This window comes from Furipterus horrens, unplaced genomic scaffold (genome assembly GCF_987537825.1).
Source record: "Furipterus horrens unplaced genomic scaffold, mFurHor1.1.pri manual_scaffold_11, whole genome shotgun sequence".
Taxonomy (NCBI): domain Eukaryota; kingdom Metazoa; phylum Chordata; class Mammalia; order Chiroptera; family Furipteridae; genus Furipterus; species Furipterus horrens.
Genome location: NW_028327181.1, coordinates 100084030 through 100097227, shown reverse-complemented (window position 1 = coordinate 100097227; position 13198 = coordinate 100084030). Strand labels below are relative to the sequence as shown.

The 13198-nt window shown below is 57.3% G+C and overlaps 1 protein-coding gene across 1 annotated transcript in view; it reads right to left on the bottom strand.

The window, feature by feature from the left end:
• RPTOR (regulatory associated protein of MTOR complex 1) overlaps positions 1-12684 on the bottom strand; it is a 118644-nt gene extending 105960 nt beyond the window's left edge. The window contains exon 1 of the mRNA XM_090257810.1: positions 11777-12684. Coding sequence (XP_090113936.1) covers positions 11777-11938 — 162 coding nt within the window. The 5' untranslated portion in view covers positions 11939-12684. The remainder of the gene's footprint in view (positions 1-11776) is intronic.
• Between the last annotated feature and the right edge of the window lie 514 nt (positions 12685-13198).

Sequence of the window (13198 nt, the reverse complement as noted above, 5' to 3'; positions counted from 1 at the left end):
GATGTTTCTCTCCTACTCTCCCTCCCTTACCCCGTCTCTAAAAATAAATAAACAAAATCTTTTAAAAAATTAAGAATGGGGGGAAGGCAATAAAATAAATCCAAGGAAAGTAGAAAAAAGGAAATATTAAGACTTTAAAACAAATTAATGAAATATTGACAAGCATGCTGTAGTGTATTCAAAAAGCCAAGAGTTGGTTATTTGAAAGGCAATCAATGGACAATCCTCTCACAAGAATTGAGAAAAACAGTGGATGTATAAATACTCAATAATAAAGGAATAAAAAGGGAACAGTCCACAATCCTACAGGGCTCTGAACGATCACAGGAGAACATCATCATGAACACCTTCCGCCCATAACCTTGAAACCTAGATAAATGGAATGCGCCCTCGAAAAAGTATAACTGAACCAAAACAGACTTTTAAAACAGACATTTTAGAGGCCGGGTCCTACCTACCAAGCCCCCCTGGATCACCACGCGGACCGATCCCTCTCTGGGGCTCCAAGTGCCCAGGAAGTCTGGCCCTCCTCCGCAGGGCTGACGTCCCAGCTCTGCCCTGGACAGGCACCGAGGAGGGTGATGGAGAAGGCCAGGTGCTGCGTCCCGTGGGCTCTCACTACCCTTCTGCCTGCGGGACAGCACCTGCGGCGGTGGCAGGTGGCCCTGTGGTTACAGCAGGAAGAAATGAAGGCACGGCCTCTCTGTGCCCCCAGCCCCCCACCACTCGCCCCAGCTTCACGCCTGCGGCGGAGGCGGGTGGGGGGAGCTCCCAACGAGATGGAAGACTTGCGAACGCTGCACGTCAAGCAACATACAAAATACATTTCCTGAAAACCAGCAAAAAAATACAACTAAAAATCATATATTTAAGATGTTATTTAGGAAACCCTCAAGATGTTATCAAGGGCCTGACCAACAAACTATGGAAACCTCTCCTCCGGGAAAAGCACATGACTTCATCGGGGAAATTAAGGAAGAACTAAACTACCCAAGTAAATGAAGACGTCCCATGTCCATGGACCAGACGCTCAATTCGTAAAGATGTCAAATCTCCCCAAATTAGTGCACAGGCTCCATCAAATATCCAACAGATTGTCTGTCTTTGAACTTGACAAGCTAATTCTTAAACTTACATGAAGAGCAAAAGATCAAGAGCCAGGACATCCCCAGAGAGAGCAAGTGGGGGGCTCCCTGGGGGGCAGACCCGTAAGGCCCGACCACAAAAACTGGAAAGAGCAGGAAGCCCGGGACAGACGGACCGGACACCGCAGCTGAGGGGCAGGACGAGCTTTTCAGCAAAATCATGGAGACGAGGGGACATCGACATGGGGGAGACAGGCAAGTGGACCCTCCCCAACACACACGCAGCGTGTAACAGACCGAAGCGGGCGAGGTGGGCCCCTCCACGCCCTGGGGCTTATCAGGAAGGGCCTGAGCCAATGTGGTCAGGGCGCTGCCCGAGGGAAGGGGTGGAACCGTGACACCAGAGTCCCCACCAGCCCACAAGGAGATGGCTGCGGCGTGGAGAGGCACGCACAGTGCACACGGAATGTACAAAAGCCCCTGAAGTCAGGAAGAAGACAAGCCCACAGACACGATGGGCAAGAGCCCTGGACACGTGTTACTGTTTTAAAGAGAGAGACAGTGCTCCTGTGCCCGCCCCGCGCCTGCTTCCGTGCCCTAGGACCGGGGAGGCCCGGCCCACGGCCCCCCACGGAGCATGGTGCGCTGTGAGCAGGGCGTGGAGCGGGCATTACACCAAGTGCGCGGGAACTCGCTGCCCACACGTCCCACGACCTGGGTCCCGCCCCGCGCGTTGACGAAAGAAGCCCACGCCGCCCAAGGCGGGGTATCCCTCGCCCGAACCACCAAGGGGCAAACCCAAGTACAGCCTTTAGGCACGATGCCCAGGTAGGAAAACCACGGCAAGCCGTGAAGAAGGATGTGTCGCCCACAGAGGTAAACGCAGTACGTCCCTGCCCCTTGCAGGGAGGGTGGGATGAAGGAGGGGGCGTGCATCCAGGACTTCTAGGGTTTCTGGCCTATTTCTTTACTTGGGTGAGGGATGCACAGGTGTTTCTTTTGCAAATACTCGTTAAACTGCAAACAGATGTTCTCGGCATTTTTAGCCCATAATTTTTTAAAGAAAGAAAATCAAATCAAATAAGACTAGGAAGAGCCTTCTTAAATAAAATATCAAAATGAAAAGAGCAATTAGACAATTCCTCACCGGGCTCTAACGATTAACACCAGAAGAGGGTTTCTGCACAATTAACTAAGCCTCGAGGCAGCGAGTCAGATCCGGGACTGGGGCTGCCTCCCAGCAGGTGGGTTTAGATCTCACACCAACGCAGGAGGGACTTTAGGCTTTAATCATCCCACGGGACTAACCAGCGGTTCAGCTCCCCCCTGGGGCCCACCTGGCCCCGTAACAGCCAGGTGAGCTGCCACCATCTCTACCAGAAAGGAGACGCGCCCACCGGGCGGTCAGTGACTGTGCAGGGCCACCCGAGCCCGAGGCTCCCGAGCTCCAGCCTGCCCTGCTGCTCCGACACACCGTCACCCTCCACCTGATGCCACAGGTCAGCTGGAGGTGACCCCCCAGCGGGGAGACGTCAGGCCCAGGGAAAGAGCAGCTCCACAGGGCGCTTCGTTCGCTGCAGGGAGCCAGCCTCGCCGCTTGCGCCTGGTCTATATGAGGTGACCCAGCCGCGCCCGCCACGTGACTGTCTCCAACACACGTGTCCTTCCTCAGCGTCGCCTAAACGAAAACAGCAACAGCCAGATGCTCAGCCTGCCGCATTCACTGAGCCCGGCACCCAGGAGGGCGTGAGCCGTGAGCAGGAGGAAACCAGCCAACAGGAGCAGACCCCGAAGTGACAGTGAAGACGGAAATAACAGACAAGAGCTAGAAAATGACATTATAAATTTGTTCAAGGATTTAAAGGAAAACACCAACATAATGACAGAGAGATAAGCTATAAAAAGACCTTTTCTAGAGAAGAGAAATAAAATACCTGACATGAGAAACACACCGGTGGGCTTAACCACAGGCTGAGCCCTGCAGAAGAGACGAGATCGCCCGCAGACGTCGCGACAGAACAGACGCAAACTGAGAGAAACAAGGCCGGAGTGAGCCAGTCTCGGGCATCTAGGAGGAGCATCCGTGGCTTCTCCAAGACTCAAGCGGAGTTGGGGGGTGGGGTCAAAAAACGGCAACACGTTTTCCAAAAGTTTGATGAAAACTAATCCTACAGTCCGAGAACTGTAACAGACCGCAGGCAGACTGGGCACCAAGAAAACGCCCCCGAGGCAGAGCAGAGTCGAGCCCCGCAGTCCCGGGGAGGGAGGGCAAGGTCCCCCGGGGCGCAGGAAAGGGAGTGCACGGGGAGAGGCAGCCACGCCCAGCGGCTGGCACCTGCTCAGAGCTTCCACGGCGCCAGCCGGCCCCGCCAGCGGGGTGCCACACACGCCAGGTGACTCAGGACTGGAGCACCCCACCTTCGTGGTGCCTTGGCTGGGAAGGGGACAGTTCCGGCCTCTCCGTCCCTTCTGGTCCGGTAGACTCCGGGCACTGTTTTTATGCGAATGCTCGTTCTGAAAGAAGCGACCTTGATGCCTAAAAAGAGTGCTGTTCTGACACCTCATGCTTGCCGTGAGGCTTGCAAGGATCAACTCGTTTTATGCAGGGGTCACAAACGCCCATTTACGGAGAGTGCGTCCCAAAGTCTAGTTTCTGGTCAATCTACGTTTGCCAGAACTCAGCCTACACACACGGGTAGGGCCTGGGCCTCAGGAGGGCTGGCGTCGCTGGGAAGGGCTGAGGAGGAATGGAAGCCCACCAGGCTGGAGCGCCTCTCAGGGTGGCGGCCACCCAATCCATGGTGCCCCTCACCATGGGTGAAAGCCACAGGCACAGCTGGCTGTCTGGGAGGGGCAATTTCTGCTCTTTTATTCCAGAGAGTGGGCCGTCTGCAACACCTAAGCCGCCACACAAGAGCAGGCAAGCCCTGGCTGGTGTGGCTCAGTGGGCTGAGCACCAGCCTGGGAGCCGAAAGGTCACCAGTTCAATTCCCGGTCAGGGCATGTGCCTGGGTTGCGGGCCAGGTCCCCAGCTGGGGGCGTGTATGTGAGAGGCCACTGAGCAATGTATCTCCTGCATCAGTGTTTTCTCTCCCTCTCTTTCTCCCTCCCTTCTCCTCTCTCTCAAAGTAAATACAACCGTTTTTAAAAACAAGAGCAGGCGATGCGATCCAAGTGTCGCTGGTTCGATCCCCAGTCAGGGCACGTGACCAGGTTGCACGTCAGGTCCCCAGGTGGGGGCGCGAGTGAGAGGCAACCACACAGTGACGTTTCTCTCCCTCTTTCTCCTTTCCCCTCTCTCTGAAAATAAACAAACAAATTATTTTTTTTAAGTACTATTTATAAAAAAAAAACAAAAAAACAACAAACGAGAGCAGAAGCGCCTCAGCACCACCAGCAGGTGAGCGGCTCCCTCCTCCGAAGACCAGGGCCAGCGCTCTGAGCCCTGAGCTGCGTCCAGCCGTCCCGGCGGGTTCCCAAATATCCTTACGCTCAGTCCTGGCAACCACGCTGCTGGGCAGGAGCCTCAGACCCACTGTGCAGGCGAAAACTCCAGTATTTAGACCAAGAGTGACAGCGAGAAAAGGAACCAGCTTGGGCCACCATCAGTCTGACACCAAAGTGCGTTCCCTTCGATTCTTAGAAAAAGTGCATCGAGATTTTCTGAGTCTCCATGAGGAGGGACTTAAAACCAATGAGAAGTTTCACCCAAGGCCACACCGAGGAGAGAGCCGTGTCAGGGGCGGGTCAGGGCTAGCTAGAGGAGCCCCTGAGAAGGGCCTGCAGACTGAGAAGGGCTGGCCAGGTCCAGCCCCTGCCCTGCCCTCCCACAGGTGCCCCCCTCACCCCCGCCCTCCTCTGCGCGCCTTGCCCTGGCAGAAGGTTCGTCTGTGGCCCCTGCTGTGAGTCCACCATCTTCCCCAATAAACTGCTCGGTGCCTGAGAGCAGGCTCACTCAGCAACAAGCCACAACACTTCGCGTGGTGCCCGGCCCGTGAGCGACTGGACCTACAGCTCCTCCTCGCCGCACCCGGCCCCCCACCCACCTCCCGGGCACCTCGGACACGCGCACCGCAGAATCGTCCCCGAGCAGGGTTCCCGACGTCACAGCCTTGCCCCGCCAGGGCAGACACAGAAGTGCTGAGCTGTGCTCAGGCGTGATGTTCTCTACAAGACAGAAGTCCTCCAGGGGCCTGTGCCTCCCGTCTCCTTGCCCACACCTCCCGGGCACAGCGCCACGTATGTAAATGGGACTACATGCTTCCAAGATCGCTCACTTCCCCGGAGAACGCCGAGGCACGCCGAATCAGTCTCCAGACAGCGCACACCCGTTACACCTGTGCTTCCCGCTGGGGCAACGCCTCCCCCACGGTCAAGTTCAAGGCTCAGGCACAGGAGGGCAGCACTGACCAGCAGGCCAAACACCAACCGGGCTGGCATTTTCCTGTGCTCAGTGCGACTTCCCAGACGAAAAGGGGCCGGCTCCGGCTCTGCCAGAGCAAGCATGGGGGTGCTAAAGTGCTCTTCTGAAGAGCAGGAGGCCGGAGGCCGGAACCAGCTGCACGCACACGTCCCCACGCCGCACGGTCCCCACACCGCCCCAGGAGCCCCAAGGCGATAATGAGCAGGAACGCGCGTGCCCATTTTGGGCTCTTCCTTTCACAGCTCCCCATTCCAAATGCAGCCCCACACACTTGTCACAGCGGGCCAGAAAAACCCCTGCAGCTGGTCCTCCGTGGCTGCCGGGCCTGTGTGTGAACGCCAACGGGAGGAAGTCCCCACACTTCATGCGCAGATGGCCCTGGCCAACACGCCGCTCGCTGCACGAGCCCCACCGGCCCGCAGCCCCACGTCTGAGCCTGGCTGTGAAGTCTCCCACCTAGAAATCGGGAATATCCGGCTCCCCGGGCCCCCCACCCCGGCCCCGCAGAGCCTCGATGACGGCTGTGTGGCTCCAGGAAAGGCAGGTGCCTTCAGCTCACACAGCCCCTTCGTGAACACAGCTCGGAGGACGGAAGGGGTGTCCCACATGCCTCCCGAGTCCGTCACCTGATTTCTGCCCAAGTCACTGCTGATATTTTTGGCCAACGACCTGATACCCTCAAGCCCTTCTGCCCAACTCAAGTCTGACACCCACTTTCTTTTGACGACACTAACAAGTCTCAAACTTTTGCTAAAAGGACACTTTCACGCTCTGAAAGATGACTAGGCTCCCAAAGAGCTTTGTCATGAGTTACGCCTGTCAGTATTCTCCAGCCGAGAGGTTACTTTTTAAAAAGTACTCGTTTTATTAATTCATTTGAAATTACAAACTCAGACTGGTGCCTCTCTCCAGACCAGGGCCCCTCCGTTCTCGGGGAGTGATAACATCTTGACTCCGCACTTCCTCCTCCTGTGGATTCTTTCCCAGCCCGCAGCACCGGGCGCCCAACATTCTGGTGGCCCGCACGGGGACAGCCTCTGTCGCTCCCTCTCCTCCGGTATCCTGGGACGTGCGACCAGGGGAGCCGCGGGCAGCGGAAGCTCAACCCGGCAGATGCCCTTGCCCTTCTCTGCGGGGTTTGGAGAGGATCCTAACCCGTCCCCGGACAAAGCGGGTGGCCTCCTTGCCCCCAGCCACCCACGCGGCAGAGGCCATCACGCACAGCCATTGAGCCTGAAGGCCTGCACCAAAGAGCAGGGGTTAATGGAACTGGTGAGTTCTCCTGCTTCGTTGGGGATTCTCAAGTTCAGCTGGAATGTTGTCACTGCGAGAACAGGGCAGTGGCAAACTGACAGCTGCCATCACAGTACAGGACACTGCCTGCCTCCCGCCTCAGTGCAGGGCACTGCCAGTTACTGTGGGAACAGTGCGGGCCCCGTGGACCCCCTGGAAGGGCCTGGGAACCCCCAAGGCCACTGCGAGGACCGCTGAGCTGCCCCGAGCGCTGTCTCTGTGGGGCTCACATGCCCGCCGCCACCCAGCTACCTTCCCAGCGCATTTGGTTCAGACTCCCTGGCTCTCAACATGAACTTGTCAGTCCAGACCCTGTGATCACGTCGTCTGCTGGTTTGTGTCCCCCCGCTGTGTGTCTCAGGCCTGCCTCCTCTCACGCTGGCCATGTGGCATATGCCCTGCAGGCCAGCTAGCCACGTGGCATATGCCACCGTAGTCCTGCCATTTAACGAAAGCCTCGGTTTGCGCATCAGGCTCGTGCAGGTAATGATCCCGAGCCAACCTATGATGTATTGAGCCTAAGAGACACAATCCACGTGGGAGCCCGTGGGACACTCTTCATTTTTTCATCAGCACATTTTCACTAAATCCCCACGGTGCACCACGCCCATCCTGTGTGTTGTACTCGCAAAGACGGGTCCTCGCTTTATGATAAGAAGCTCAGTTCTGGGGGTGGGGACATGAAGATAACTATCAGAGACATAAAAAGGGGTCGTGAATGACCGGGAGCAGCTTCCGACGGGGTGACCCGGAAGGCCTCCGAGGCGGTGACCAAGCAGCTGGGCGCAAAGGACAAGGAGGAGCCAGGTGTGCGAGGGTCAGAGGGCAGAGCCTCCCAGGCCTTTCTAGCCGACAAGCAGGCGGGGCCAGGCCACGGAGCTCTGAGGACCCGGGTGAGGAACCCTTCAGCACGGAGGGGCTGCGGGAGGAAGGAAGTCATGGGACCTCAGCCACACTCTTACGAGACCCCCCGGCCACTCCGTACAGAATCGATGGTAGAGCAAGAGGATGCGGGAGGCCCTTCAGGGCGCCTGCAGTCGTCTAGACGGAAGACGGAGGTCGCCTGGACTGGGCTCAGAGCGGCGCAGCCACGATGCGGCAGTCCGACAGAAGACGCGCCTTGGGGGCAAAGCTGATGGGGCGACATGGAGAGGAAGAGGAAGGATGAGGGGTCAGTTCAGGATTCACAGCCCCAACGAGTGGGTGGTAGTGTGTTGTGAGGGGGAACTGAGGCAAAGCAGGCGAGCAATAACCGGGGGGAACATCCCAGGGGCAGGTCAGGAGGGAGCACAGGGGTCGGTGGCATTTACAACCACAGGCCTGGATGAGATCAGCTAGCGCACAGAGGACACAGAGAATGGAAAGCTGTCCAAGGTCAAGTCCCGGACACTTCGCTGCCAAAGAGCAAAGGAGCCTGAGCCTCAGAGGAAGACCGGCATTTCGGAAAGCCCCAGAAGCAAGTGAGGAAAGGGATTCCGGAAGGAGGGAGGGGTCTGCCGTGGAATGCTGCTGAGAGGTCAGACAAGCTAAGGACCCAGGGCGACATTCCGACCCAGCAGCAAACGAGGGCCGTGGGGGGGTGGCCGGGGTGCCCTGGAGAGCCTGACCGGAGCAGACAGAGCGAGGCTGCGAGGCCGGAGCACCAGGGGTCACGAGAGCTGCCCGGTGCTACTAGGCATCCGAAGGGTCACCACGTCCCCTGTAACTGACCGTTCCTCCGCGCGACGTACCCGCGCGCTTCCAGGGCTTTCTCAGAGGTGGCTCACCAGGGAGGCCCCAGGTCCGAGGCAGGTTTGGGAAGTGGCCCCCTCGTCCTACATCGACACCCGCTCCTCACGGGCAGTGGCTTCCTCCCCGAGCAACAGCTCTCCAGCTCCCCCAGCCAAGCCCACGTGCGCGAGGCAGAGCCCCACCTGAGACCTGTCATCCCGCACGCCCTCTTCCGGTAACAATGAAGCACAGAAAACCACAGACGGCGCACGTGTGCACACGTCTGTTTCAGCCGCAGGTCTATGAATGATTCATTGTTAACTAACTCACGTAAGGCTACTTATTTGGAAATTACAAGCTGCAAAGGCTTCTGATGCATATACACATCCCCACCACACTTAGAATTAATCAAAGAACAAACTAAGTTGATAATAACAGTGTTAAACTAACAGTGACTTAGTAATCAGAACGCGGTAATAGTGGCATTTGAAAACCAGGACTGGTTCGCAATAAAGACTGCAGGGGCGCCAGTCGAGAGCGGGCACGTTGGTAGCTCTGCAAGAACGCTGAGCCCTGGCGGGCGCGGCTCAGGGAACTGGGCGCCGGCCTGTGAACTGGAAGGTCACCGGCTGGATTCCCAGCCAGCGCACAGGCCTGGGCTGTGGGCCAGGTCCCTCGTTGGGGGCGTGTGAGCGGCAACAGATCAATGTTTCTTTCCCTCTCTTTCTCCCTCCTTTCCCCTCCCCCTAAGTAATAAATAAAATATTTTTTAAAAAGGATGCAGAATGTTGAGTGGCAGAAATCTTTTTGGAGCTGTCGGTCAACTTTAGCAGAGATGTCGATCTTAGGGACCCTTAGCAATGTCACTAAACAGGACACCAGTAAGTCACCACTGACACGTTCACAAAAGGGAAGTGTATGGACCTGCACACCAGAGACTGGCCCTGCATTTAGGGCATTCAGTGGCCCCCGGGAACCGTCTGCGTAGGTCAGCGACTTTCAACCACTTCCATCTCACAGCACACCAATAAATCTATCATATTTGTTGAGCTCTGACAAAAAAAAAAATAGGTATAATTTTGATCCATTCACACCAGACGGCTACTGTTGTACTGACTATTGTCATTTGTTTCTCTGACAGTCGAAGGGAACGGAGGTCAGTGCATGTTTTAAAAATTCCTGCAGCGCGCCTGTTGCCAGCTGCTGCCAAGGTCCCGGCACAGGACAGCTAGGCCTCCACTCGCCGCCTTACGGCGAGGCTGCTCCATCTGGCTGCTGGCAGCCACCTCGGGCACAGGCAGCCCGTCTGTGCGCCTCTGTGCTCAAGATCCGCAGCGTGAGGGGCTGCCAGGAGGCGCCACCGCAGAGCAGACGTCGCCCGCTGGCCAGAACCAGCTTCGTGTTCTGTAATATCTGAACCAGTGATGATATTTTAAAATCGGAAGACTTCACATTAAAAAAAAAATTTTTTTAGAAAGGTTTTCTGGCTTCTCAAAGAAAAAGAAAAGAGAGAGAGGGAAGGAGATCTGGTGGGGCCCAGCTGCCCCCCTCGCTCCCACCCTCCAGAGACACTCAGACACAGGTCAGATGTCAGCTGCCACCTGTCGCTGAGCCTGTCACTGTGCTGCTTATATCTGGCCTGTTTCATTCACTTATGCTGCCTTCTGCCTCTCATCCACATCGGCATCTGCAAGCTTCACCCCATGGGGTGTGCTGACAACACCCCCTCAGGATCTAACCAGGGGGACGGCACCACAAGGACTGCTAAGGTGCCAAGTTTCCCCAAACTGTTAGCTGCCGGTGCTCCCCTTCGTTAGCATTTGCAAATGTCAGATTCAGCAAACCTCTCCCGGTTCTCTCCTAAGCAGCAACCTCAGTGCCTACTCAGCCTCACAAAGCTTCTCCTTCTCCTAATAACCTGTGAAGAACTCGTCACAGGCTCTGCTGGTCACTCACGAGTTAGCGTTTTAATGACAAGGTTACATATATATGTATATGTTCATTAATCATTTGTGAATAGTTTGAGCATGTGTTTAGGGCAGCAGAGGAAACCACATTTCAAAAGAGAAAAAAATGCCCTCCGAGTAGAATGAAAAAGAAAACAGTGATTAGACAGTGACTTTAAAATAAATGTCTTTTCACATACAGGATGCAACCACAAAAGCTTTGACCTATATAATTAGCACTGACGATGGCCATAAGACATGCCTTCTACAATCTCTCCCAATGGTCTTCTTGTTTACTCTTCTAGCTGCTTTTGGATAAAATAGATGTGCCTAAAAAGTAAGCCGAGCCAGTCACTGCAGCACTCGCTACGAGTGACTGGCTAACTAGAACCACCATGAGGGTAATCTTACAAATGCTTAACACCATATACCAAGACCGGTCATCTTCTATAAACATACCTAGCCATAGGCCGAAAGCAACCGCACTGAATGGTGACCCCAACTGCCCCTTTCATGCCGCCAAAATGTTCAGTTAAATAAAGACAGCCTTGAAGGAGAGAGTAAATCACAAAAAGACCGGTGAGGAGCGTGCGTAACGAGACGGTCCCACCCGTTTGCCTCGGAGACCAGCAAACAGATGGTGGCTGGTTAAGGACGCAGGCAACAGCACCGGGTGTTTCCTCCCCTGCCACCTGCTCGCCAGTCCTTGGACACACGCCAGCATCAGGGGACGGACCTCCTGAAGCCCGGACCCGAGCTCCTGCTCTGACTCCGCGGTGGGGGCAAGTCTGTCTCCAAGTGACAGCGACGGGACCCCCGGAAAGTGTGGCTTCGGGACTCCTTGCGCAGAAGGCTCTGACGAAGTTCGCTGTAACTCAGAACAGCTTTGTGTTAATTTGTTACCAGCGGAACCTCTGCCAGCAACCTTGTTTCCTAGCAACCCACGGCCCACGTCTCCGAGGAGCGCGGCCCCCGACGGATGAGCCGTCGCGTGGGTCCAGGACCCTACGGCCAGTGGTTTTCCCGCTGAGTGTTAACAGCGTTAAGTCAGCCGCAGCGTGGAAATGCCTGCAAGGCCGTGACTGGGCAGCCGCTCGGCTTCTCCCGCCCTGATCGAACCGAGTCTGAGCGGACGCCGGCGCAGCCCTCCCCTCGCCGGCCGCACACGGGCGTCTGCGGCGGCCTGTGCTTCGTGCTGAACCCGTAACCCGGGGCGGGGAGGCCGCCGCCGCCGCTCTCCCAGGGCCGTGCTTTGGGTTCCGAACTTCTTCGCTGAAAAACCTACCGAGCTCCCCGGGGCGCGGCCGGGCCCCACTTACCCGGTCCTTCATCCTCCAGCTCTGAGCCAAGGACTTGGAGCCTTCGATCTTCTCACAGTGCCTCTTCTTCATGAAAGCCAACGGCAGGTTCCAGTCGGTGAGGTCGGCCTCGTCCTCCTCCCCGAGCCCCAGCAGAGGCGCCTGCAGCATCTCGGACTCCATCGGCGGGGGCGGGGGCGGGGGGGTCCTGGGCAGCAAGCGCTCGAGAACCTCCAGCCTTGAAGGCTAGCGCGGACCACGGGGGTGAAGTCACAGGAAAGCGGGGAGCGGGCAAGGCCGCGGGCGGCGTGCGCGGGGCCCTCACTCCGGCACCAAGTCCGCGGAGAGCCTTCGGACTCCGGGCGGGCCGTCGGCGTCGGGGGGAGCCGGTGGGACGCGGGGCAGCCCCGGGAGCGCCGCGCAGACGCCCACGCCCCCGGACCCCGGGCCGCTGGCTGCCCCGGAGGCCGAGCTGTCACAGGCGTGTGACACTTGAGGCCTCGCGGTGACCCCGCCCGCGGCCTCGCAGCGCAGGCAGGCAGGCCGCCCGCTCGAGCCGCCGGTTCGCCGCCTGCGCGGAGGCCTCTGGCCGAAGGGAAGAGGGCCAGAGCACCTCGGGCCTCCTGCGGCCACGCTCAGCCCTGCGGGTCCCGCACTCGCCGCAGCTGCTGCGACCAGAGCCGGGACCGGCCCATCGTGCTCGCCCCGCCGGCCGCCCAGCCCCAGATCCGCGCGACCTGGCCGGCCCTGGCGCTCGGCCCCGTGGCCCTCTCCTGCCTGAGGACGGGTCCTGAGCGACGGGCGACACGGAGCCGCGCAGGCAGCGGTACCCTGGGCTTATTGGGTTTGCGGAGTTTTGTCCTCTGGTTTGAAGCTACAGTGCAACTCCTCTCATCAGCACGTCAAGGAGGACGCCATGTTGCCCAGGCCCAGCATGCACCGCGACCTACGGCGCGGCCAACGGGCCAAACGACCTCGGAGCGTTCCGGCCGCGCTTCCCCGGAGGCGCCCGGCGCGCGCCTGGCCCGTCCCGTTGCCATGGTTACCACCATTCAGCTCTCCAGAGTTTATTATGGCCCTTCTGTCGCTGCATGATATCAAAGTCAATGCTACAAATGAAACTATATAAATCAAGTTTGAAAAAATCTTTTTATTATTACACATGGGTCTACGTGCTTCCGAAGTTAAAGGAATCGACTCCTTTGTGATTTTCTTGCAGATCGTGCAAAGGCCACGAAAGCTTCCGAAAGAGCCAGTGATCACGGCACAGAAGAGGAGTGGGGCCTTTGTTGGGTTTTGTTCGTTTGCGTGTTTGTTTTTGTGCGTGTAGTGTCTTTCCCAGTATCAATTAGATTTTTTTTTTTACTTGTCTGGGGAAAACCCAGTTCAACAATGACCATCTTTCTGTTGACGCCATCTTCCTTCCTGAGCGGTTCATTCTTA